General features: G+C 43.8%; 1 protein-coding gene across 1 annotated transcript in view; it reads left to right on the forward strand.

The window, feature by feature from the left end:
* Positions 1–27,446, forward strand: part of Itpr1 (inositol 1,4,5-trisphosphate receptor type 1) — a 324,501-nt gene that overhangs the window by 254,337 nt on the left and 42,718 nt on the right. The window contains exons 47-53 of the mRNA XM_060383882.1: positions 2,755–2,955; positions 4,330–4,440; positions 6,742–6,837; positions 10,189–10,311; positions 11,972–12,076; positions 15,282–15,474; positions 21,047–21,169. Coding sequence (XP_060239865.1) covers positions 2,755–2,955; positions 4,330–4,440; positions 6,742–6,837; positions 10,189–10,311; positions 11,972–12,076; positions 15,282–15,474; positions 21,047–21,169 — 952 coding nt within the window. The remainder of the gene's footprint in view (positions 1–2,754; positions 2,956–4,329; positions 4,441–6,741; positions 6,838–10,188; positions 10,312–11,971; positions 12,077–15,281; positions 15,475–21,046; positions 21,170–27,446) is intronic.

Genomic DNA, 27,446 nt, shown 5'->3' on the forward strand with positions numbered 1-27,446 from the left:
CGGACCTGAAACCTTTCCCTTCCTTAGCCATCTTCACCCCCACCCCCTGCCTGAAAAGACCAGAGTTCCTTCTTGCTGAAGAGGCAAAGTGGTATGTGTTAAAGGTGGATTAACAAAGCTGCCCTGGGCCCCTCAGTGAAAAGTATGTGTCAGTTTTTGTAAAAGACAGGAGGAACTAGATCTGAGAGGAGATCTGAGGGAGAGTCCACCTAGACACTGCAAAAAGGCCATCGTTCAAGATGGCCTTCAGTGGGGACCGCCTAAACTGATAACTTTCTTTGTCCTCTTTTCTCTATGTATTCAAATTATTGCATCCTGTTTTGATAAAGTGTCTAGTAAGTACCAGCCGTGCATAAGCTGCCTACAACTCTGAGCTATGGGTACGGTTTCAATGGTGCTAAGGTACCCCTCTAGCATGGAGGGTGCACTTCCCACCTGGTCCATAGAGAACGGAAGGTCACGTCCCATAACATGGGGGTGCTCCGGGGCCACACAGGATTTTCTGGACAAGGTGACTTTATACTACATCCTGAAGGAAGAGGAGTCAGAGGAAAGGCCAGGCAGGAGAGTGTGTCAGTCAGAGGGAATACTGTGTGGGAGCCCCAGAGATAAGAAAGTGAAGAGTGCTTAGAGAATAAGAAGTTAATTGCTGCTGCCAGAGAACACCTTGGTAGGAGCAGGACTGCATGCAGCAGAGAGGAACGTACTGGGGACAGTGATGTCACCATCATTGACCTAGGAAGGAATGCTGTGAGTTTGCATTTTATGCATCCATAGCCTTTCAGTGCCTGGGCTGAGGGGTAAGGACCCTCCACCCCTATGCATTGGGGTCCCTGCCAGGCCTTTTGACAGGCAGATCCTTCCTTTAGTTGTCACAGCAGGGGAGAAACTGGGTGAAACACTTCTCTGCCCTCTTGTAGCCCTGAAAAAGTACTCACTTACCTGAGGAAAGCCCACAGGGTAGGACTCCTGAGTAATATGTGCTCCCCTGTACTCACCCCCCTCCCCTGAACCTGGACACTTGTTATTTTGGGAAAAGGACCAAGGTTAAACTGAGGAGGTAGGTGTGTGTACTGATGAGTTAGCAATCTCCCTACTTACCAGCTTTTGACCAATGTTTTTGTGTGCTTCAGCTGCTCACGTCAGGCAGGAATAAATCCACCTCCTACGTTCTCTAACAACAGGAAGTATTTAAATAAAAGAGCTGCATCTCTTCTGTCCACGGAGAGCTGTTCCCCTCCTTACTCTGTTCAGGAACACTTGCTACAACATTGAATTTATATTACCCAGTAATCTGTATAATGTATAAATCCGCTTTTTTGGTAACCTATTAGGTATGACTTATCAACCTTTCCATGTTGGCATGCCAGGACCTACTCAGTGTTTCTAATTCATAATATGAAATCTTATGGGTGTTCCCCAGTTGCTGGGTATTTAGGTTGTTTCCATTTCTCCACTGTTGTAAACAGTGCTATCACGAATGTCCAGTACATACTTTGTGAATAGAAGTGGAATCACCACATCAAATCTTAGGTCCACTTTGTTTTTCTATTGGTATCTTTTTTTACTTCCCAATTTCCACAGTAAACATTGCCCACTTTCTAACTCTGAAATCAATGATGCTGTAATTGATGTGTGCCTCATTATAGGAGTCTTTAGACAAGTGCCTCTTGATTAAAATATCCAGCTTTACAAGATTACATAGCTGTTGATGTCCTTACCTTGTTGAGGAAGGTTCTTGCTTTGTGTCTTTTGGAGAATACATAGTCAAGCACGTATTCATGAGCACACACACATATACACTTACTCACTCTCACTCCTTTAGTAGTGAAAATGGTCATGAACTAGATCTAAACTTTACCTCTCTCCCTTCCTCCCTCCATCTCTCTCTCTCTCTCCCTGGCTGTCTGTCTCTCTCACAGTTGTTTTCAGGGCTATTGATGGAACCAGGGGCCTCATGCATGCTAGGCAAGCTTTCGTCTCCTGAGCTGACTTCCTAGCCCCTATACTAGCCGCTAACATCTATCTCATTTTGTGATGACTATACTTAGTACCAGTCTTGTGTGTTCTGCCCACACAAGCCTCTAGCCACCCAATAAGAAGACAGGAGGCAGGGGTAAAGGAAGAAGTAAACTGAGGGGCTAGCAAGATACTTCTGTTGGCAAAGTGCTTGTCATGCAACTCTGAAGACCAGAGTTCAGATCTCTAGCATGCATGGGAAAAACTAGACATAGCAGTGCATGCCCATAATCCCAGCACACAAGAGTCCCAGGTGCTCACTGGGCAACCAGCCTGGCTAAATTGGTTAACTCCGGGCTCAGTGAAAGACTCTTCCTCAGTAAATAATGTGGAGAGCAGTCAAGAAAGAGACCCAACATTGACTGCTGGCCTCCACTCAGATACATACACATAAACACACTCATCTCGTGTGCATCTGCACCGAGATTAATTTTGTTAAAGGAGTAAGTGGGAAAATGAGAATCTATACCAAAAGAACCTGAAATGGATTTCCAAGAGAATCCCTCCTTCCCTGAATCTCATGTAGGCATATTGGAGAAAAAGCCAGAGTGTTGTAGCCATAGTCTGAGACCACAGGTTCATCCCTGAGCCATGAGGATGCTTCTATTCCATATTGCACATGTCTTCACCGCAGCTGATCAGTCCAGCACACCAGCCTATCAGAGACAGTCAAAGTAGCAGGATGGATGACCTCCCTCTTCTCTTTGCCTTTGTTCTCACATGCCCCCATTGCAGAATTTCCTTCGTTGCCAAAATAATAAGACCAACTACAATTTGGTGTGTGAGACCCTGCAGTTTCTGGACTGTATCTGTGGGAGCACAACTGGAGGCCTTGGTCTTCTTGGACTGTACATAAATGAAAAGAATGTAGCACTCATCAATCAAACCCTGGAGAGTCTGACTGAGTACTGCCAAGGGCCTTGCCACGAGAACCAGGTAATTGCTTGTACTCTGAGATGAGGGCAAGACATTTATTTGAAAAATTAACACAGACTCATTCCAAAGACATAGAACACCTACCTGCCCATCTTAGGGAGCTCATAAGACGGGTGGTCCTTCTCCCTGGAGAAGTTTCCATGGCACAATCTCATAATCCAGAACTCTACCCAGTGAATGATGGGCTTGACCCAGTCTAGTTTGATTTGGTTTAAATAATACAATTATAACTTGACCTATTCTAAATACTAGAAAAGATCAAAAAGTGATCTTGAGACTCCTTGAAACACAGCTAGAGAGAAAAATACCTGCTTCCTATGAAATGGAAACGAGAAGAGAACATTTGTGGTTGCAATTTAAGAGCATGGACTTCTGGGAAAGAAAAGGCCACCTAGACTGACCTCCTAAGAAGTGTCATTTTGGAGTGGAGCCCAGTGTCCTTTTTTTTTTTTTTTTTTTAAAGCAGAATCATTGCTCACACATGGCATCTGGAGCTTGCACTTCAGGGCTAGAATGACTGTGATTTTTAACTGTGGGTGGTAGCTCCTTCCTGGCTGGAGAGCTGGCAGGTAAAGGCTCAAAATTGTTGGTTCTCTACCCCAAGGCTAGGTGCTGAGTTAGTTGGGCAAGGTGGGACCTTTGTTCCAAGGAAAGCAGTTTAAAGTAGACAACTTGCTATGCGTGAAAATCCTCATCTTGGTGTGACAACATTTTGGTAGATCCACTTCCTTCTCCTGGTTTGCCGATGAAGGAGATGGTGTAGGTCTAGTTATGAGAAAGAACAGAGAAAGTCAAGGGTTCTGGAGATAGGTATGCGACTTTCCTTAAGACCTCAAGTTTTCTTTCATGCTCCACCAAGGCCTATTGAAAGGAACAGACTGGGGTAGTTTGTTCTGCTGTCAAGGATCCTCATTGGGAGAAGCTGATCCACTTTGAGACCATGCAATCTGAGCCAGAAGCTGGCTCTCCAAGCTTAAGCCTTAAGCAGAAGTACCAGATTCACAAGATGACTGACGTAGAGAACGGAACACAATTTTAAAGGGGAAAGGGGGCTCAGATCCTGGTATCAGTCACACACCATATTTTCCTATAAGAACAAAGCCAATTGCACGGCACTATTTGGATTAGACTCAGCCAATTTATCAGTTAGGGTATATGGGGACTTTCCTACTGTTTACTGTTAATTCTGAAACTAGAGATCTTCATCTGTCTTTTATTTTTACCACTTTCTCACGGAAAATTGCACTCTCCCCAAACGACATCACTGGGAGTGGTAAGCATTGTGTTGAAATAGCAGTTTAGCCTGTTGGCCTTTGACGTCTGATTTATGGCCAGTATTTGTGTAAATGCCTGTGCGTGTGTCTGTTTACACAGAACTGCATCGCCACCCACGAGTCCAATGGCATCGATATCATCACAGCCCTCATCCTCAATGACATCAACCCCCTGGGAAAGAAGCGGATGGACCTTGTGTTAGAACTGAAGGCAAGTGGAGACCGAGAGCTAGAGGCTGGGAAAAGTCAGTTTATGCTTTGCCTGCCATGTGACACAGTTGGTATTGTGAAACTAAATACAGAAAAACAGTTCTGTTTAACTGAACAAATGAGCTGCATTGCACATTCTGACCTAAAATGCAGAACTTCATTCTTTCAAAAAAAAAAAAAACAGCCTTGGGAGAGGGTACCAGCTTTTCAGTTAGGTCACCTGGAATGAAGAGCTGTCATCAGAACTGAGAGAAACAAATTCGGAAAGCATCCAAGAATAAAAAGCCTCCCGTTCTGTAATCCAGTGGGTTTGGGAGAAGAGAAACGCCATTCCTTTATGGCTTCTGATCTTCCTGTCTTTGGGGATGGGACCGGCAGACAAACAGTTCAACTGTGCCCTTCCAGTGTCTCTAGAAATCAATTTTTACCTAGTCAAGGGACACGTTTTTCTCTTCTGTCATTGGCTCTGCAGAAGGGTGGCTGATAACGCTGGCTTAAAATAAGAATGCGCCTACAGGCCTCTGATGTATTCTTTGAATTGTCACAAATGGCAGGCTGCGGCTGCCAACCCTGAAGCAACCCTAGCATTTAACATCCTTTGAAAAGAGCTCTGTGGAGTTCCCTGGCGACTTCAGGTGCTCACTCTGCGTGGTTGACTACCCACAGAGGGTCTGAGTGCCACTCCACCAGTGTCTGCCTCACGTTCGGGGCTTTTCATGGGTTGTCAAAGACTCAAAAAATCCGATTCTGAAAATTGAACTTGCAACCCACCCTGGTGTTAGATGCTGTTTGGAAATGTGTTAGCATTCCTCTGAGCACATTTCCTCTTCTGCTGTTCCCACGTTAGGGCATGTTGAGATTTGTGTTCTGTCTTACACCCATAGACAGCAGTAAGGACTTTTATCATGACTGAACTACCAAGGTCAGCTGAAAAGCTCGTCTGCATTTATTGTATGAAGGGCAACAGAGGAAAACAAGGCCTTAGGAGGATATTAACACAGTTTTTTCTCCAGGAACTGCATGGTTAATTTTACTTTTCCTTTAGTATTTAGAACTGAGAGTCCAAACTCCTGGTTGATTTGAGCATATGGTTTAAATGGAATTTTTTAACACTGTTTTTTCCTTCTGATAAATACTTTATACTTGACTTGAATATCATTCAAGCTCTTGTATGGCTACCATTTATCAGAAAGTACATGATGAGTATCTGAAATAGACTGAGACATCCATGTGTTCCTGGTTGGCATTTCAGTATTTCTTGTTTTTTTTTTTTTTCTTTCAATGAATTTAGCAGTCTGGGGATTATGATAGAAAGGGGTGAGAGTTTAGTAACTGGACTGAACTTCTGTGACCCAAGCTGGGGAGGGAAATGTGTCTCTATTCCCAATCCCCAGAAAGAAAACACAAACTTTTGAGACCTATATACAAAGAAGTTGTAAATTGCAGACCTGAGGCCAGGAAATGCCTGGTGTGGACACATGGACATTGTTAATATAATGGCAAATTATGTGTTTGTGGATGTGAAGTGTTCCTCCGGGAATCTTTTGTTAACTAATGATATATATATTCATGATATTAGGAGATATGAAAGTTGATGGATTTTTGAACAGGGAAAAATTATATTTACTGCCTGTCATCTCTGTCCCACAATATTCAATAACAAAATATTTAGGAAAAAAAAAGATGGTATTTGTACTGAAAATGTATATACCATTTACCTTATTCTTTCTCCCCAAGGAGTATAGATACAGCATTTATGCCATATCAGGTCTTACAAATAATACAGAAATATAGTAGACAAAGAAGATAAATGTATTATCTGCAAATCCTATTTCATTTTGATGAGGCATCTGAGAATCTGGAGACCATAGAGTCCCCTGTGGATACAGAGCAAAGAGCACACCCACCAGCACCCATGTTTAAATTGTCTGTTTCTGCTAGAACTGCTGTGGGGTTTACTAGCTGACAGATCACTCCTGAACGCAGTGTCTTAAGTGTGCTCCTGCACAATCTCTCGCACCTGTTCTGGGATTTCCTGAGGTTATCAAAGATTCCAAGAATAAAATGCATGTCCTAACAAATACAGGCCTCTTAGGCCTAAGTCAAATTCTATATGCATGCTTCTTAGGTCCCCAGGAGCATACCCTCTGCCTGGTGAAGATATTCTGGAATGCACTTGGTCATGGGGTGGACTTGTCTGCCTAACCAGGATGCACACCTGTGATAGCTGCTCACATATTTCCAGGCTGCTGCCCAAGCAGCGACTCCATCCATATTTTTTCCCTTGGTTCTCTCCATTTAGAACAATGCTTCAAAGCTACTCCTGGCCATCATGGAAAGCAGGCACGATAGTGAAAACGCAGAGAGGATTCTATACAACATGAGGCCGAAGGAGCTGGTGAGTTGGGACTGATTCCTTGACGGTAGTACCAAGCAACGTGAGAGTGAAATTTGAAACAGAATAAAGGACCTGCTTCTTTGAGCTTCTAACAATATTCCTCAAATCAGAAGTATCAAGGGTCATTTAATTCAGGCCTGTGACTGCATAGAGAAGTATGGCGGTAGACATGGGGTGTTTCACCTTGTCCTGTTAGCACAGACCACATCTAAAAGCTTTCCTCTTATTTGCTCACTCACAGAGAACAGTGTGCAGCAAGTGAGTCTGAGTTCAGGTTCACAGCTCAGTCCTTTGACTATGCCGTCTTAGGTAGCTCTTTGAGTTGCACTTTCCAGGTGTGTGAAAAGGAAGGTAATATTAGTTACACTAAAGAGTTAAAGTCTAGAACATAAGCGTCACAACATACCTTCAGCACAGTTCCTGGCATGTAGTCCTATATGAACTGAGGCCTGTTTTCTTCTCTGGGTTCATTATTAGACAAGTATTCTACCCCATGAGCTACATTCCCAGCTCTTGGTGTTGGGTGTTGGGTTTATGTGTAGTTTTGTTTTTGTTATTGTTTACCAAGGGAGCAGGGTTAGGAGTAGGAGGTTGAGACACAGTCATAAGTTCAGGCTGGCGTCAAACTCACTGTGTAGCTGATGCTATCCTTGAACTGTGCAGATCTTCTTCCTCCAACCAAGAATTGGGGTTATGGGTATGCACTACCATTCCCTGACAGTCTTGATTGTTTGAAGTGATGACTTGGTATGCCCCAGCTGGCCTCAAAATCATAATCCTTTTAGTTCATACACTGGGGTTACTGGGGTGTGTCACCACACATACCCCTCTGCCACATCGTTTTAGCACTTACAAGTTCACATCTGTTCACATCTGGACAACAGGAGAGTCTATGTTGAATGTTGGTGTTTGGTTTTTGTTTTCTTAAAACATGACTTGGTTTATTTTCGAAGAGTAACATTCTTGGTGGGCTGTGACTCCCGTGTTGGGAGTTGGTGGTTTGAACTGTGAAAGGAGCAGTGTTCAAGGGTGGGTGATATGAGCTGAGTCTATCTGAACTTTGCCCCATGCAAATAAACTGTAACTGACAGACTTAAATGAGGGCATTAAAACATTTCTGCCTCCTGGTGACCTGGATGTGCACTAGAGACTAGACCAAAGTCCCTTTGTATATTCCTTTAAATAAAGGTTCACAGCAGCCTAGTTCTTTGATCCCTGAGGTCAGGGAGTGAGTTCTCAGCAGAGACAGGAGTCTCTGCAAGTTTACATAACAGCTTATGAAACTGGGGGTAACTGGGTATCTAAGGGCCATTATTTAGTGGGGTCAGAATGACCTTTACATAAAACCCATTTGAGCTCTTTTGAATCAAAAATGTTCCTTGGATCTTCAAGGCTCTCTTGGGTAGAGGAAATGCCAGGACCACTTGCCATGGCTGCCACCAACTCCTCGATTGCTCCCTTGTGGTTAGAAAACATTATTCTGGATCATAGAAAGGATCAAGTCTTCTTGAAGAAACCAGGGTTCTAAGAAGACAAATAGGAAGGAAGTTTGAATATCCAGAACATGTCATGTATATGTACATGTGTATGCATGCACCTATTCATGTATTCTGCATATGTAACATGCTGGGTTTGATTTTAGAACTGCTGGGAAAACAAACTCAGAGAGTGAGGGTCTTATCCCCAAAGCCACAGCCAACAGCTGACTCGCTGTTGCTATAGAAGGTGTGGCTTTCTGCATGCTTCCTCTTGGATAATGACAAGGTCCCAAAAAATGGCTAGTGGTGATGAAGAAGGAGCCCCAGGCTAAAGTAACTTCTGTATCATCAAAGGACATGATTAATTCTTAGTATAACTAAACATATTTATTCTTAGTGTTTGGATTATTAAATTCTGAATGATGTGTTTATTTAGGGAAGCTTGGCAGGGCATTGTGCTAAGCACCCGGAGATTCAAACATAAGCAGCCCCAGCCTCTTTACCCTGGGGACCAAAGTGGGTGAGAGCAGTCAGCAGGTAGTAAGGTGCTCTAAGAAGTATGCTAGCAGGTCGTGAGGAGTCCTAAAGTCAGGCAGACATCTGGGACGGGTAGTGGCTACGTTCAAATCCTAGCTCATTAACCATGACCTTAGCAATGTTCTTTTATCTCTTTATTTCCACATCTATAAAGAAGTAGAGATTTCTGAGACCTCATAAAACATTTGCAAGCATTACATTTTAACAGAATGTTGTACACCGAGCACAGCGCAAGCATAGGTTGCATAGGTTTTTCAGTGGGTGGTCTTTGTTCATGCAGTCGCCTTCCCATAGGGTAGGCTCTGGGAGACTTGGACCCAGAAAATAATTGCACTACTTCCCCAAAAGCTAATGAACTTCTTACTAGTTTTTTTTTCTCCTCCCTGAAGGTTGGGATAAAGAAATTATGTACATATGCGTGCGTGTGTGTGTGTGCGCGCGTGTGTGTGTGTGTGTGTGTGTGTGTGTGTGACATTTTGCTATTTTCAAGGTTTTTGATGGTGCTGGTGGTGGTAATGTATGTCTCTGTGTGCATATACAGTGGCAGGTTGTGTAGAAATAAAAAACAGAGGAAGACTATGAAAGTCCTGATGAGACCTGATAGGCTAGGGTCAGACAGAAGGGGAGGAGGACCTCCCCTATCAGTAGACTGGGGAAGGGGCATGGGAGGAGATGAGGGAGGAAGGGAGGGAGAAAGGGTGGGAGGAAGGGCAGGATTGGGAGGTTATGAGGGTGGGGCTACTGCTGGGATACAAAGTGAATAAATTGTAATAAATAAAAATTATATTTAAAAAGTCAAGAATAAATAGTTCAGAAAAAATAAAACAGTTAAAAATGGAGAAAGAAAGAAAGAAAGAAAGAAAGAAAGAAAGAAAGAAAGAAAAGAAAGAAAAAGAAAGAAAAGATGAACAACAACAAGCTCTCTTTTCCCTGTGGTTTCCAGGATTTAGACTCAGGTCTTCAGCTTGCACAGCAAAGCCCTTTTAGCAAATGAACCATCATCTCACCAACCCTTTTTTCCCCTGTCAAGGTGTTTTTAAAACCACCATTGACTTCTAAACAGAGTGCTATGAACCAGCCATTGAATGTGTTGGTTCAAGTGGAGCAGATGAATTTTCTTGACAGTGAGGGTGGTGCTCACTGCCAGGATCATGATAACTAGGGAATCTGGGCTGTATCCAAGCATATATCCCCAGGCCTCCCATGACAAGAGGGTATCTAGTCTTTGGTGAGCAGTGTCTGCTAAGGAGAGGGGACTGTTGTCTAAGCTATAGATGACAGTCCTGCTCATGTCAGCCCTGAGTCAGGAGATGTGTTCTCCTGTCCCTTCCCAAAGGTGGAGGTGATCAAGAAAGCCTACATGCAAGGTGAAGTGGAATTTGAAGATGGGGAGAATGGTGAAGATGGAGCTGCCTCCCCCAGGAATGTGGGCCACAACATTTACATCCTTGCTCACCAGGTACAGCCTCCTTCCTTGCTAGACACCAGCAGCAGTCTAAGCTGGAGGTGTCCTGAGACTGGCTCTTCCTGGAAAGTGTTCTCCTAGCACTGGTTGTACCCATGTGAACATGGCATGCAGGTGTGTTTGGCCACCTGCCTCAAGGGGCTGAATTCCAGGACTCTGCCATTTTCCCAGTGTGGTAGTCACAGCCTTGGAAATCCCCATGCCTTAAGCAGTGATGCTGGATACTTGGTCTGGAGACACTGAGAAGGAGTCTTAGGCATTTTATAAATACTAATGACTCTCTCTTAATAACCTAAAGAAATAAAGTTGAGCCTCCTTGGCTATCACATTTGGGGATCTGTGGGAACCTGTCCTTACAGTTTCCTTTTGTTTGTTTTTCTGGGTGATACTTTCTGCCCTGACACCAAAATGCCGTATTTCATAATCTCTTCCGAGTTTTTGAAGTTGCTTCTTCCTTGGGTATACTAGTGCACCTTCAGTTTTTGGGTGGGGTGGGCAAGCTATAGCCTAACTGGAGTCTGGCATGCCCTTTCCTTAGCCCCTTTTTTTTTATTTTTTTATTTTTTTATTTTTTTTTTCAATGCAGTTTATTCAGGAACATTGAACAATCATCTGACCCTGGGGAAAGCCAGCCCACAGCTTAAATAGCCTCTGGGTAGCCAACCCCAGCGTGCCACGTGGGCAATGCAGATAGGTCCACATACATGGAAGCAAGCCAGATCCTCAGCCTTAGCCAAATGTGGAATTGTTCGTGACAGAGAGCACTCACCATCGGGAAGGTGGAAGGCGGAAACCAGCTCCATCTTTAAGGCATAGCATTCCGCAGCTCTCTACAGTTCCCCCTTTTTGTTTTAGACGCATCAGGCAAGAGTAGAGGTCTGATCTCTGATATTAGAAATAAATTGGGACTTTGTACCGATGTTCATTTAGGTGTCATCCACCCAAAGAGCATCAGACCCGTCCGATACCTTTTTCTCAGAGGCGGGACCTGGGTTCCTTAGCCCCTTTTAAACTTGGGTACAGGACCTGGGTGTAGCACAGTGAAGGCAAGAAACCTGGAGTTGCCATGTCCCTGCCCTTGCATACCTATTGAAGGATTTCAAACGCTCCCCTGTTCCACATTGCCTCCATACTCAGCATCTAGCATCCGAAAGGGTTTCTGAAAAGTCCCAGAATGGAGGCTTAATGGGGGTGCACAGAAAATTCATATCCCCCCTGCCTGGCTTAAGAAATCAAAGGAAAGGAAGAGCCTGCATAGGCATGAGCTATCCATTCTTTTATGCCAGACTCCCAAAATAGCCTCTGCAAAGCGGGACTGAGCAGAAGGGAGCTAGCCTCTTGCTTGGTACCTTGGCCTTTGGCTTGCTGCTGGTCATTTTGCATTTTTTTTTAACTCGGGAAAGCTGTGGGTGGAGTTCAGTTGATAGAGTGCCTGCCTAGCATGCAAACGGCCCTGGTTTTGGTGCTGTATATCTGTGAAACCAGAACTCTGGAGGAAGAGGCAGGAGAATCAAGTTTAAGGTCATCCTCAGCTACATAGCAAGTCCAAGGCCTGCCTGAGATACAGGAGACCCTGCCTCAAAGAAATAAACCTAGAGTTTAAAAGTGGCTCTTACAATCCTTGCCTCCCAGTTTCTCTTTGCTTATGTTCTAGTTGGCTCGGCATAACAAAGAACTTCAAACCATGCTGAAACCTGGAGGCCAGGTGGATGGCGATGAAGCTTTGGAGTTCTATGCGAAGCACACAGCACAGATCGAGGTAAAACAAAACAACAAACAAACAAAGTCAGTCCATGAACAGGGGGATCTTAGGCAGCGATGCCTTCGACCTCCTGCACCAGGGTTGGCATCTTCTCACTGCTCTGAGCAGTAAAAATGTTGGAGTGCTTCTTGTTTACTGGTTTCCCCGTTAGGTACTAGATTTCCAGTGGTGGCCAAAACTGTCATGATTACTGCTTAAAGTCCGGAGGGGAGACGCCCACTGCTCAGATCCCTGTAGATTTAATTACAAATTCTGGCCAGCTCCTGAAGCAAGCGGATAGGGCTGAGGAGATGGCTCAAGTTGATAAAAAGCATTTGCACACAAGCACAAGGACCCAGTTCAACTCCCAAAACCCACATAAAAAATTTAGGTGTAGTGTCAGGTACTATAATCTTAGCAGGCAAGTAGATGTCTGGGCTTGCTTGGCCTACCTAGTGACCCATTCATCAATGAGAGACCCTCTCTCCAAAAAGAGAGGAACAGCTGGGGGGGGGGGTGCCTGATAAGGGTACCAAGGTTGACTTCAGCCTCTGTATGTACACACCAGGACCCACCGCTTATATGAAACTTATATACTCTCCTGGGAAGAAGTCTGCGCTTTATCCCATCCTTTTCGCCCGTGGGAGCCCTCCCCTTGACCCCCCTATCCTCATCTGCCATGCAAACAGGACAGAACACTCCCTGACCTCCTGAAGTATGTGGTACCATCTCTTCTTGGCAGAGGGAGGGAGGAACACTTCAGTAAGGCTCAGTGCTGGGTGCACACTTTCCTCGCTCTCATTGTCACAGTGGGGCTTTAGTCCCAGGCTGTCTGACCCCTGCGTGCGGGGTGCACCTGCTATCACATGCATTGCATCTTAGCATCTGAAAGGAAACGTGTCTGGCTCCAGGGTCTAGGTACTTGGGATGCTGTATCTTGTTTTGCTAATGGATTTATTATCAGTATCGGAAGAGGGATTTGGAAGCCGTAAGAGAATCATTGGGCAGAGTGACATTTAGGATGGAGGCTCTTCAGGAGTCTCTCCTTACCTGCTGTCTCAGCTCTCCAGGTCGTCCCGATAAAATGCTTTGTCTGACCAACTCGTCAGCCATGCCAAATGTATGTGAACTCATTGTGGATTTATTGATCTGGCCGGAAGCTTAGCCAAAAGGCCAGCTCTGCCCGCTGCGTTGTCTAGGAGACAAGGTTGGCAGTGTAGAAGATTAAAGATGATAGCATCTAGAGGTATTGTCCAACTCTTTGGCCCAGTTGGGAGGAGCGAGAAGGCTGATCAAGATAAAAAGCACTAGGGTTAGAAAAGGAATGCTATTCAGTCCTCCTGACTCCAGCTGCTAAATCTCCTTAAACAAGGAAAATTTAAAACCATTGCTAGCCTCTGAATCCTTCCCTTGGCTAGCCAGGACCCTCCCTTTGATTTCCCTGAAGGATCTGTATGCAGATCCAGGGTGCTGTGACATAGCTGCTTGGGGCTTTGCTAGTAGACTCTAGACTCTTCACCCTTCAGCAATGGAATGCAATTCTTGCCAGACATCTTTCCTTCTGAAGCCAGCTGTACATCTCTTTTGTGCTTCAGTGAAAAAAGGAATGGTCCAGGGTGCTAGGCTCTGTGAATCAGGTGGCCCAGATCTAACAAATATATAGAACAGGTCCTTGAGCCTGTGTCCCAGTGTAGTTGTAGGTGCTGACCACACAACTACACTTCCAGTTAAACCAGGTTGGCTTTGAACCAAAACCAGAAGGCTGTGGTGAACGGACCATGTTCCTCTGTACCTGCGGAGTCAGGGCTGTGAGAACCTGTCTGACCTTCACCAGAGTCTCCTGTCACAGCTGGGCCTGAGTCACCCCTCTTGCCCCATCAGGGAACAAAGGTGTTGAGAGAGGGAGCAAACTCTTCCTGTCAAGGGTGTCAGCCCTGGGCTTCACCTGACCTCTCAGCTTCAGGGGAAGAGTGTAGAAAGGCCAAGAGGCCATGTCTCTGGTGTGCTACAGCCTGTGGCCTTTTAGACCAACTTAGGATAGTGTCCTAAAATTGGAAACATATGACTCTGAAGACAGAGTCCAGCTAAGGAGAGAATGGAGGAAACCTGCAGGCATCCACCCCTGTAGCCCCACAAAGCCAGTTTAAGGACCACGGATTCCCTCTCTCCTCCAGAGGCAGCTGGCATATTGATTCATGTATCACATTCTCTGGACATTACGACAAGATGTAGGAGGTCACTGCAACTGGTATAAAAGCAAAGGTCGATTCTAAAAGTTCCTATCCAGAGATAACCCAGTTTTTGCTGTCTGAGAAAGAATAGTGGCTGAGGCTTATACTATGACCCAACATTGCCCTTTCTAATATAATAGCCATCAAGCCATGCCTGTTAAATCAAAATTAGATGCCAGTACTTATTCTGTTGCTCATTTGTAATAACTTGCATATGTCTAGTTCTCAGTGGCCTCTGTGACTACTGGCTGTCCTCTTGGACTCACAAAGGCCCCATCATTGTAGAAAGTTCCACTGTACAATACCAGCTTCAGCTGAATGTTCTAACAAAACACAGTAGAAACAAAGCCAATCATATTTCATGGAAGAGGAGAAATGGGTTTTCCATCTGTTCGTTTTCATAAACTAATTTTTACACTACACAGTGTCAGTGTCGGTTGCCGCTAAGAGTTTTAGCTAGGCTGAGCTTGTTAGCCTGTGAAATTGTGCAGGTTGTCTTTAAGCTTATCAGTTGTTTGTCCAGACAAACACTTAGGCAGTATCTATTCAAGGCTGTACACTGTTCATCTACGGTCTCAAAACAGAATCGTTTTAAAGTACCTTAGGAGTATGTAGAGTACAACTATAATAGTTTTATGAGTCTAGTGATTCTTCTGAAGGTGGATTTTTATGTTACAGTCACAAAATTAAAACCAGTATTTAAAAGTGGAAAAGTATTAAAATATTATAGGGGGAGGTTGATCATATTTAAATGAATGGGGTATGAGGCTCTACAAATTCTTACAGACTTAACAAAACTTTTATGTCTGGTGTGTACGTGCATAAAGGCATACACACACACACACACACACATACACACACAAACGAGAGCTTTCAAATCAGGTAGATTCACATTATCCTGAGCTTTGAACCCCAAGTTCACTGCCAATAGAAAAGCAAAAGAGTTATAAAAGGCTTTGAGAATAACTGCTTACCCTCCATTTTAACCCTAGATTGTCAGACTGGACCGGACAATGGAACAAATTGTCTTCCCCGTGCCCAGCATCTGTGAATTCCTGACTAAGGAATCAAAACTTCGAATATATTACACCACAGAGAGGGATGAGCAAGGCAGCAAGATCAACGACTTCTTCCTGCGCTCTGAGGACCTCTTTAACGAAATGAACTGGCAGAAGAAACTTCGAGGTGAGTCACAGTTCCTGGACATGCTCTGGGAATGCTCAGCTCTGAGGCTTCACGCCTGGCCTGAGGAGTGTGTGTACCTCCGAGAAGAAGCAATGCAGGAACAGTTGGTGAAGGTGTTCCCCTTTGAATACAGAGAACCTGGGCATTTCAATATATGAGCCGGATCTCAGGACTCTAAATGGGCTGTGTTCACGCAGCATTGGATTTGATTGGCCCAGGGGCTTCGTGGAAGACTTGGAGTGCCTGCTTGGGTGTTTCCCTGTGGAAACTAATTAGACACTGAAAAGGCCAGGCCTTTTCCTGCACAGGATGGTTCCCTTGGGCTGAGAATGCAGACTGGCACACCTGTTCCTGAGACTCTTCTATTTTCCCTCTGACGGAGTAGCTCAGGTTCAAAACTCCCAGTCATTTTTATAGACCGTGCAGTTGTTTGCCATGTAAGAGGCAGCATTGCTCACCAGCAGATCCCATGGCAAAGCCCAGCCAAGTCAAATGGAGATTACTCTTCTAAGACACATTTATAGCGCTTCCCCAGAGGGCTTCTCGGCTCCCAGTTTTCATTAGCGTTTTAATGTGATCCTTCAGCACCAGCCGTGTGCTTGGCAGCAGCTGTTGTGACCAACTTTGAAAGGATCATGCTTTATTTGTGTATGTGAGTTGGGAGCCAGATTTTTTTTTTTTCTTTTAATTCGGAACTCCAAAGCCAAGCTCTTGAAATCATAAAGGTTTTTTGCAGGGTGCGGCCGGGGTAGGGGAGAGTTGCATCAAAGAACAGTTTCCAGGACTTCTTGTGCTATCTCTGGTCCCTGCCAGTCTGAGCAGAGCCAGGCCTGCCTTGCTTACCAGGCTTGCCATGTCTGCCTTCCTCCTCATTTCCATTGAACCCCTGGGTTCTCCCATGGCAAAGAATTGTGAAATCAGGGTAGTAGCATGTCTGCAGCACCAAGAAGGGGTAGGAGAAATGTCTTCCATTCCACCATCCCCTGCTTCCACGGATACAGGCAGGTGACTTAACTGTTCCCAGACCCTCAGCTATCTGGTGGGGGATAAAGATTCATTTACCCCAGAGTGGCAGACACACTGTCCCAAGATTTTTCCTCAAGTATAGCTAGTGCCTTCTCATATTTCAGACTTTCTGTTTTTTGAAAAATAGTGTTTGTTTTAGGGAAGTTTAAAAACAACTCTACTTGTCATCTAAATTTTTTAATTGCCTTCAAAGCTATCTACTAAGAGAAAAATGGAAAATAATAAGTGAATTAAACAGCCCAAGTATTTAGGAAGGGGAGAGATGTGCTCATTAGAAGCAGCATTAAAATAGAACACACTGCTTTTCACTAAGTGGCTTACTTCTACCAAGTGTGCAGGGAAGGTTTGTCTGTCACATTTGTGAAGCTGCCTTTACCTTTGGCTGTGGCGGGTGGTAGCCAGTTCTCCCTTGGTGTCTATTTGGCTACTGATGTTAGTGTTTTCTAGTGTTAAGAAATCATTATGGGGCTAGAGGGATGGATCAGTCGTTAGGAGCCCTGGCTGCTCTTGCAAAGGGGCTAAGTTCACTTCCTGGCACCTGCCTGGCCACTGACAACCACCTTAACTCCAGTTCCAGTGGACCTGACACCCTCTTTTGGCCTGTGTGAGTACCGGGCATCATGTGGTGCACACACATAGATGCAAGCTACAAATCCATGCACACACACAAAAAAATAAAATAAAATAAAATAAAATAAATCTGCTTTTTAGAAGCAATTAATTTTATCTTCTGCAAGTGTTATAATTCTGTAAAAATTAAATACCCAATTTGACTTGCTCTCAAGAAACCCTTTCCTGCTTTCTTCTTGGAGCACATACACGTATACACACCCTTCTATGTGTACACATTCTTTCTCAGGCCATCCCTTTCTGATATCTGACGATCATATGTGTAGTGAAGAGAGGACTGTAGGCTGTGGTACCTAGAAGACAGTGCAGGTGGAAGCTCAGATGGAGTTGCTTATGCTGACCTTTCCTTGCTTGGAATTTTTCCTTGTGTTTATCACATTAGAGGTGGGAAATGCTGCTTGTGTGCAGTGCTAAGTCATCCAGAAAAGCCCAGTTTCTTTAAAACAAACAACTAGGAACTAGTGTGACCAGGACATGCCCTGGATGCAGTTATTTAAACAGCTTTGTCTGTCTTGGGTGCTGGCATTCTACCTTATTGCTGTGGTGTGGCAAGTATATCAATCCAGCTAAATTACAGTCCTTGGGAAAAGAGAACATGCTGCAGGCACAGTGGGGGATTCAGCGGTGTGTATATTTCTTCCTGTGGGAACCAGAGATCCGTACATAGACAGACAGCACAAAAGCATATTTTTAAGTGACTGCAAAATGAAGCTGATTAAGACCAGGGTTATAATCAAGCAGTGACAGGTTACAGAACTATGGGAAATGAAGAGTTGAAAGAAAAGGAGGGACAGTGTTGACAGCTAGTAGGAATCGGCAGAATTTGGGTAGACACAGCCTAGATTGGGGGAAGGAGAGGTATGGTCTGTATGTTCCATCACCTACAGCTGCTATAACAAACTGCCACAAACTAGGATGCTTACGACTACAAAAATGTATGATCTTATCATTCTGGAAGTCAGGAGTCTGGTGAGCGTCTCACTGAGTTAAAAAATCAAGATATGGGTACAGTGTGTTCATGCCACAACCTCCAGCATGTTCAAGCTCCTAAAAGCTGCCTGTGTTTCTGGGTTGTGAGTCTTTCCCCATCTTCGAAGCCAACAATGTCAGGAAGAGCCTTTTTCAAGCTGCGTCTCTCTGATTGCGTCTTCTGCCTCCTCCTTTCACATAGAAGACTCTCAGCCTCTTTTGTCCTGTAATATAACACGTTCACGAGCTGGAAACTGAGGTTTGGGACATTTGAGTGGCCATTATTTTGCTTGCCATAAAAGGCATGTTAATTGCTTTAGCTTTGGCCTAAAACAACAAATACTCATTTTCTTATGGTTTCCCATGGTCAGGAATGATTTAGCTGAATAGTTACAACTCAGGGTCTTTCATTAGGTAGCCACTGAGTCACCATCCAGGACCATTGTCATCTGAGCCCTTGCCCAGCCCTGATGAATGCACTTCTTAGTGCATTCTGACAGCTCTGGAATCGGGGGATCCTTCCTTCTGCACACAGACCTTCAGGCGACTCTCATGTGTCCTCATGACAGAACAGTTGCTTTCTTTAGAGTAAATGATTGAAGAGCGAATGTAAGGAGAAAGCCACGGGGCATTCATGACCTGCTCTTAGAAACCTCATGCTAGCACATGAAGTATCTTCTGCTTTTTAGAAGCATAGCACAGATACAGTGGTACTCAGGACGCCGTAATTAGCTGTCCCTCTTACATTATTCCATCAATGAAAGAGACACATCACAAAGAGTGAAGAGGTGTCTGTATCACAATAGAGGGAGTGCATGGAAGCTGAGGGGCAGTGTTTGTAGGAACTACCACTAGGTTGGATTGTAGGAGTAGCATATGTGGGGAAGGGAAGTGGGGAAAAGGTTTGGAGAAGGAAGGGACATAGCTCCGTTTACCACAGGAAGTATAACAATATTGCAGGTCTATCATAACTGAATAAATTACTAGTTGAGCTATAGGACTGATTATTGATTCAAAATGGGAGTGTTAGCTTTTGAGAAATTAGATTCATTTGTTAACTATATGCCCTAGTTAAAGGCCATCGTTGCAGCTGTACTGAAGGGGGCATGTTCTCATTCAGGGAATTCTGGCTTCCGTGGACCATCATAGGTTTCTTCTAGCTTCTTGTATTTTTCCTGGACTTCTCATGAACTCTTGATGCGTGCATGAGAGTGGAGAGGATGCTGTTAGTTTCCCTGAACATGTCACTCATCGTCAGCAGTTTCCGGGTTTCTGCCATTCAATCTCTTCCCTCTTTTTGTTGTGCATATCAGAAGTGGACATTAGTCCCCAAAGAAGTGCCAGTGGCTGTTGCAGCCAGACCAGATGAACTCTCATCTCCAGTTGGCTTCAGCAGGCTTGGGATATGGCTCAGTTTAGGCAGTACTTGCCCACCATACATGAAGCCCTGGGTTTGATCCCTAGCACCATATAAAATTAGGTATACTGGTACACAGAGATCATTCCTGGATTCAGTAAAGAAGACGCAGGAGGGCAAGAACACTGAGGTCATCCTAACCTGCAAAGCTGGTTTGAGAGTCTAACCTACACTACATGAGAACCTGTCTCAAAGTGCATATATATATATTTGTTTCACAATCATTTTACAAAATATTAAATTGCTACCTGGGAGTTTACTAGACTCAGTCAGCTCCTCTAGTGAATGGTGACATTGGCCATCTGTCTTTACCCCTTTTACTGCCTCCAGATGATCACTAATTGGGGAAATGAGATTGCAAATACTTCCTTCCATTTCTGGGCATTGGGTTCTTTTTTTTTTTAAGATGAAGAATTTCAACCTAGATGATTGCGCATAGCTCTGTAACTCAGCAGTTTTGAAACATTGCCTATGACCAAGTTCCAACATGATAACAACAATTACTACATTACCCGGAGACCTCTTTAATCATGCCATAACTTTCTTTGGATGGAAGTTTCCAAAGACTTGGCTGCTGTTGCAGGCATCATTATAGGGTCATTGGCTTTGTCATTGGCTGCTGTCCTAAAGTTACGTGAAGATTTGCCTGGTGGGGAGGGGGTACAGGATAGAGATCCGGTCTCACATATCCTTTGATTTGTTCTGGGGGGGAGGAAATGAGATCTAACAGGATTATTTATGAAATCTGTCTCCGGCATGGCCACTTCAGCTGCTTCTATGACTTCTGTCCCATGAAATCATCAGTCAGAAGCAATGGCTTTGCAGGTGTCAGTGTGCAGAGCATCCCCTGCCCCTTTATGATGGCTTTGGGTCATAATTCTTTGTGTCACTGTCCTGGAGCCTCTGGAAATGTGAACTCCACTGCTGACCATGGTCAGCCACCTGCTGTCTCCGGTTTCTTGGTTTTGATGTTACCTGTATCATTTGAGGAAATGACAGGTGACTCAGTGATGAGAAGGAGGTAACTTCCCTGCTCCGGGGAATTAATGGAGCATTTTAAGCCAAGAAAATGGTACCAGGCCCAGTCACAGGCTCAACTGGGCCAACTCCGAATGTTCTGTCTCCCTGACATTTCTAAAAGGCTAATTAAATTCTTGGGTCTCTCTGGGCATCCCATCTGGTACTGGAGGTCTCAGGGAGAACCAGAATCTCAGTATGTGAACTCTGGATAACCCTCAAATTCCATAGCTGGTGGAACTTACTGGGACATGCAGGACTTTTCAATGGCCCAGCCTTTGCCCTTCTCTTCCTCCATGTACCGCAATGAATCTTCTGTTAGTGAGTTCTCCAGTGACCCGAAGTCATGTCACTGTGTGCCAGCTCTGAAACAAATTATCGTTCTTACTGTTGTGGTCAACACTGGGAACAAAAGTGGATTTGTGGGGGTCTAGCAGGAGGAAGGCCCTGTTGAACTCTAGCACTCTGGCATGTGATCATCAACAACCTCACAGGCTTTATCTGTTTCTACAGCCCAGCCTGTCTTGTACTGGTGTGCCCGAAACATGTCTTTCTGGAGCAGCATTTCCTTCAACCTGGCCGTCCTGATGAACCTGCTGGTGGCATTTTTCTACCCATTTAAAGGAGTGCGGGGAGGTAACCATACCTTTCTTTATTTAAGTATTCTGTTTTATCTTCCTGAGACACAAGTCTTGCTCTATAGTACAAGCTGTCCTGTAACCCAGGAGCCTCCTCTCCTGCTTCAGTGTACTGATGACAGGCTGTCTGTTAGGTTTCTATCTATACAGGTTTCTATTGCTGTGAGAAAACACCATCACCATAAGCAGCTTGGGGAAGAAAAGGTTTACTTCCACATCACAGTCCATTATTAAAATAAATCAGGACAGGAACCTGGAGGCAGGAACCAAATGAAGCAGAAACCATGGAAGAGTGTTGCTTGCTGGCTTTCTCCTCACAGCTTGCTCAGCCTACTTTTTGATTTCGCTAACAGAAATTTGCAGAAAAATACAAACTTGTTCTTCATTTTGAGATGTTGTTTTTCTTAAGTAAATTAAATGTTAGGTAATCCCATTGGCATCCAGGTTAAAAATAAAATGTCATTAAAATCTTATTTTTAAAAAGAGAAAATATTCTAAAGCCTGAGCATCCTAATTTTTGAGTACCTAGGACTACTCGTCCAGGATCTGCATCACCCACAGGGACCTGGTCCCTCCCACATCAATTATCAATGAAGAAAATGCAACACAGTCTTACCCACAAACCAGTCACACAGGGGGCACTTTGCCAATTAATGTTTCCTCTTCCAAAATGATTCTCGCTCATGTCAAATTGACCTAGAACTAGCCAGCACACAGGTGTATTCTACCATGCCAGGTTCAGCATCTTTAATTTCAAGGAAACATCTGATGGCATCAGGAAGGCTATGGCTTTGCTTTCAAATCCTATCACAGAAACCACGGGTCACATTTAGGATCCCAGTTATGCATTTCAGATAAGATGAAATTTTAGCTTTTGTCTAAGATCTAGTTTTAAGCCAAACTTAAAATAGTTAAAAGAAGGAAGAGCAGCTATAGAGCCTGTCAGAAATTGTCTTAGGCCCCTTGTCTTATATACAGGGAAAGTATGTGTCTGAGAAGATGAGTAAGCTAGTTAGTGACAGGGCTGATCTTCCAGCATAGATACAAACAACCAGTCCATGGTATGACTTCCCATACCGTGATTCCGGAATGGCTTCAGACTGAAGATTGTCTGGAATCCTCTTGTCCTTTCACGGGTCAGAGGTGAGGCAGGTACTGAGACTGTAACCAGTACTCTTTAAATCTGTAGATTGTGGAGAGCTGCCTGCTCCCAATCATGGATTTCCCCCACCCACCAGCTCCTCCCAGTCATACACATGAGCCTTCTACATGTCTTAATGAGAAAAGACAAACAATTTAGGACATTTTCTACTGCGGGGACTCCCAGCCTGATACCTAGTATCTAAGAAGCACTGATATTGTGGGTTTCTGGTGGCAGACATGAAAGGCTCTTCTGTTACACATTCATGTGCTCTCTCTCCTTACCATGTTAGGGATGCAGTCCAGGGACCCGTGCATGCTAGGCAAGTGCTCTAGCATGGAGCCATGTTCCTAGTGCCAGGGAGGTTGTTTTTAGCTTTGTTATTCATTGGAGCTTTTTGGTACACTATTTGCCTTTAGATATAACAACCTGCCAGCAGCCCCCTGTACGAAACCTAATGGGAAACTTAAGAAGCCCCCAAATCAGACCCAAAGAAACACTGGGAATATTTGAACTGAATATTCCAGGCATGGATCTAAGCAGTACATGTGTAATAGTAGTGTATATGAGGACCAACTTTCAAGTGTTGTATGAAGCAACATACCCTTTCAAGGGCTTAACTTACCTGTTTGGATTTAACTTGTGTGGAAAACACCATCTGAACCATCACTACTTCCCCAAAGCATGATCTAAATACAAGCCCAGGGAGCATTTTTTTTTTTTTCTTTAAATGCCGCATCAGGAGGCATGAGTGTTTTTGTTTGAAAAGATTTGATCAGATCACAAGGCTAGAGTTTTCCTCTGGGGATGCATCTCCCTCAACCAAGATGCTCTTCAGTGGAGGTGAGAGCAGTGAGGGAATCATTACAGACCTCCCCTTGCTGATTGCCCACGTTTCCTTCCAACTCAGAGAAGTTGCCATGTTCATCTCAGCAGATGACCCAGCCAACTCTTGGCATGTGCTCTCATGTGCCCTCCATCCTTCTAAAGATATTTCAAACAGCTTTTAATGATTCACTCTGACTGTTTTCTTCACTGGTTGTTTGTACCAGCATCCAGACCAAGGTCTGGGGACAGTGAGTTGACACTGCTCACCCTTCAGTATTAGCCTTCATACTATGGAATTCTAGCCACGGGTTTGCTGGCCACGGGTCATGTGACTCCGTACAGACCTCTTTGGTTACTCCTTGATGTTCCCTGTATTACTAGATGCTGACACAGAGAGAATGTTGAGGCCTTGATGTGGCTGCAGAAATGCCTACAAGGTTCTGACAAAATAGCCTATCTCTTAACCATCAAATCTGAGAGCCCTTGAATAAGGTGATGGCTGAGATCTTCCCAACTCTATGTTGGAGAACTCTGGGATTGGCACCCACCTTCGTTAGCCTGGAGGTCACAAGGTTTCCTTGTCTTATTGTGGGTCATAGTCTTTAGAACTTCGTGCCAATGTATTATCTGGAAAGCAGTGTCCAAGCTCCTGGGATTGAAAGGAGGCTGATCCAACCTGTGAAACCCCTTCCATGATATAGACACTAAAGTTACCTTGGAAACAGCAGTTCATCATTAGTGTATTCATTTGTAACATGTGCTATGAGGATTTTTTTTTCTCAGCACCAGCTTCCATACTGCTCAGAAAATAGAGCTGGTTTATTGGCCTGAAAACGCCAGTGTGAGATCAGTATGTATTATACTTTGTAGGTGCAGCTCAGTAGTACGATGCTTGCCAAGCATGGCCAAGGCCAGGAGTTGATCTCCAGCACTTCCAAACTAAAATTTTCTATGTATGCTTGCATCACGGTCTTGCATCCTAAAAATAGTATTGCTAAAATGTACCTCTTAAATGTGCCATAACAACCTTACTTTGTACTGTGGTTCTGTGGCTTACAAGACCTTTGCAGCCAAGGGCAACAGTGGCCTTAAAAGCTCCTTTCCAAAAGCCTGTTCCCAGCCCACTGAGCCACCTGTCAGAAGCACAGCACTGGTGCAGATTCAGATACTGCTCAATCTGTGAGCGTGCCACGATGGCTCAAGTAAAATCAGTATGGCTTCTTAAACTTTCTTATTATTGGAATTTTTTAACTTATTCATAAGGAACAGCATGACAAACTGCCATGTACATCAGCCCAGCTTGAACAATTAGCATTTTTCTAAACTTGTTTCCTTTAGCCCCCTACTGTATTTTTGAAACATTTTGGAGAAGTTTAGACATTTTGTTATTTTGACCATAAATATTTCAGTGTGCCTCTAACTTATAAGCATATTTTAAAATATATGTAAAACTTCCACACTATTATCATATGTAACAAAACTAACAGTAAACCCTGTGATAGTCCAAATTTACATTTCTCCAACTGTCTCCAAGATTTCTTTCTAGACCCAGTCTCTTGGAGTCTAGCAGTAGTTTTCTCTACCATCTTAATAGTGGGGAAAGAGCAGGTTCTTACCTTGCCCTCTTCAGGATTTATGTGCAAGTGTTGTACTGGCCACATTTATGGTTAAGATATTGAGAATCTGTTAAAAGCCAGTCTTGGTGATATGGGTTTTTTAATCCCAGCACATGGAAGGCAAAGTCAGGCAGATCTCTGTGAGTTCAAGCCCAAAAAGTTCTACGACAGCCAGAGCTACATAGTATGACCCTGTCTTTAGCCAAAAAGGAAAAGAAATCTGTTTAAAATGGTTTATTAAACATTTATGAAAATGAATGAGAACGGGAAAAATATTCTCAAAGAATATATCTGAATATATCAGGACTTATATGCAGAACTTATATGTTATAGACTACCCCATTAAAAGAATGGATGAAGTATTTGCTCAGATAATTAACAAAAGAAGATCTGAGGATGACCAGTAGGTATATGAGAAGAGAGCCAACATTGCAAGCTGTCAGTGAAGGACAAACTAGAACAGTGAAATATTTCTACAGACCTGCTGAAATGGCTGAATCACAAAAGACTTGTCAATACCAAGGGCTAATGAAAGGGGGGAAAAGTGTGATCTCTTTGGAAAACAGTATGGTAGTATCTTACAAAGTTGTACATTCTGTATAAGAATATAAGAATCAACAGTCTCCATCCCTGTGTTTATCTAAAAGAAATGAGAGCATCAATTCCACTCCAAGATTTGCACTTGAATGTTCTAGCAGCATCTTTCCCAATATCTCTACACTGGGATGGCCACAAATATCCATTCATTTATTGAGTGAATAGATAAGTTACAAATTGTGTAACTATTGTAACTTATTTATTGTGTAACTGCAGTATGGACTACTGCTCAGCAATAAAAACAATGAAGTGGGGGTTACCAGCATGATTCTTTAACACTTATTAGTCACACACACACACACACACACACACAAAAACTATTGACTAATACAATCATTTTTTCCATTTTCATGAGAAATGCAAGACTAGAGTGACAGAAAGCACACTCCTGGTGGCCTTGAGTGGGGGTGGGGCAACACATAGACCTCACAGTGCTCCAGGAAGCCTGTCCCGTGTGCTCATGCTTGTCAGGGTGAGCACATTCTGTGTCTTGGTTGTGGTAACAACATCCTGTGATGTTCATATGACAAACTGCTAAAATTCTTGATCTGTGCTTACAATGAATTAATCCTCTTTTTTTTCTTTTTTTAAACAGTAAGGACTGTTAACATTAGAGACATATAACTTCCAGCCATTTGCTAGGTCACTTTGGAGAAGAGATATAAAAAACTGGATTGCCTTTAAAGTAGAGATTCTGCACCAACCCTGTAGGGTGATAGAGGGGGCCGAATAAAAGGCAGTTAACGAGGAGAGATAGCATGATGAGTGAATTGTTAAATGTCCACAAAATGATACATGTGCCCCAGAATCCACAGTTTTAGTTTCTGCAAACCTTATGTGCCCTTGTGATCATTTCTTTTTTTTTTCTATGTATGTGGTATGTATGGTCACGTGTGTTAGAACATGTGTATATGTATGTGTATAGAGGCCCAAGATTTAACATTGCATGCCCTCCTTGATCATTATCTGCTTTGTATATGGAGGCAGGGTCTCTTGCTGGAGCCCAGACTAGTCTACCTAGCTAGCTTGCTCAGGGGATTCCCTCTCTCCACCTCCCACTCACTGGGATGTCAGGAGAGCCACCACACCCACCCACCATTAACATAGATACTAGAGACCTGAACTGCCACTTTGTGCCCATTTTTAACTGGCTTCTCTTACTTACGGATATTGAAAGTGAAAAAAAGGCAAGTGGCTGGCTCTAGGGGACAGTTGTTGAAGAGAAAATGCCTCTGGGTGGGTGTGACTTAGCTGGAGAAAGAGCAGCCACCTGCGTAGCCAGTTCTTCCTGGGCTGTGCTTTACTCCTGGACATTCTAAAGAAGAAGAAGAAAGAAAGAAAAAAAATCTCCTTTATATAAGTGTCCTGAATCATGTAGCGCTGCTTGTTTACATCCAAGGGAGACTTAAAATGTGACAGCATTTGCAAGAGGGGTGTTTTATTTTTTTTAATGAGTGTTTTACAGAACTGTATTTTTAGCCACGTTGGCTCATGTTACATAACCAAGACATCTCGTGGGACACTCTAAATAGAACCTGAAATAGCAAGAGATGACAAAAACTGGTAGAAGCTCGTTGATTGTAGGGGTAATCTAACTGTAGACGATACTCAAGAGCCGGAAGTTGCCTTCCCCCTTCCCTGGAGGACATCAAATTGAGCCATGGAACCTACAGTTTTGCTTTGAATGTTTTTAATAGAAAGTCGGCTTAGGCTTCCAGTTCCTTCTTCCCCAGGAGTGAATTATAACCTGTGAATGAGTTTTATTTGTTGAATAAGAATCTTGTGTCTACTCTGTGCCAGGTACTTTTCTCAAGAAATTTGGGGTCTAGACAGAAGATAGACAAGTAAAATGATGGTAATAAAATAGCAGCATTTGGGGCTGGGGGAATATCTCAGAGGTTAAGAGCACTGATGGCTCTTCCAGAGGACCTAGGTTTAAGTCTCAGCACCCACATGGCAGCTCACAACTATCTGTAATTCCAGTTTTAGGGGATCTAAAATAGTTGGTACATTTACCAGTGCATGTAAAAATAAATAGGAAGGAAGGAAGGAAGGAAGACGAAGGAAGGAAGGAAGGAAGGAAGGAAGGAAGG

Source organism: Meriones unguiculatus, chromosome 5 (assembly GCF_030254825.1).
Source record: "Meriones unguiculatus strain TT.TT164.6M chromosome 5, Bangor_MerUng_6.1, whole genome shotgun sequence".
Taxonomy (NCBI): domain Eukaryota; kingdom Metazoa; phylum Chordata; class Mammalia; order Rodentia; family Muridae; genus Meriones; species Meriones unguiculatus.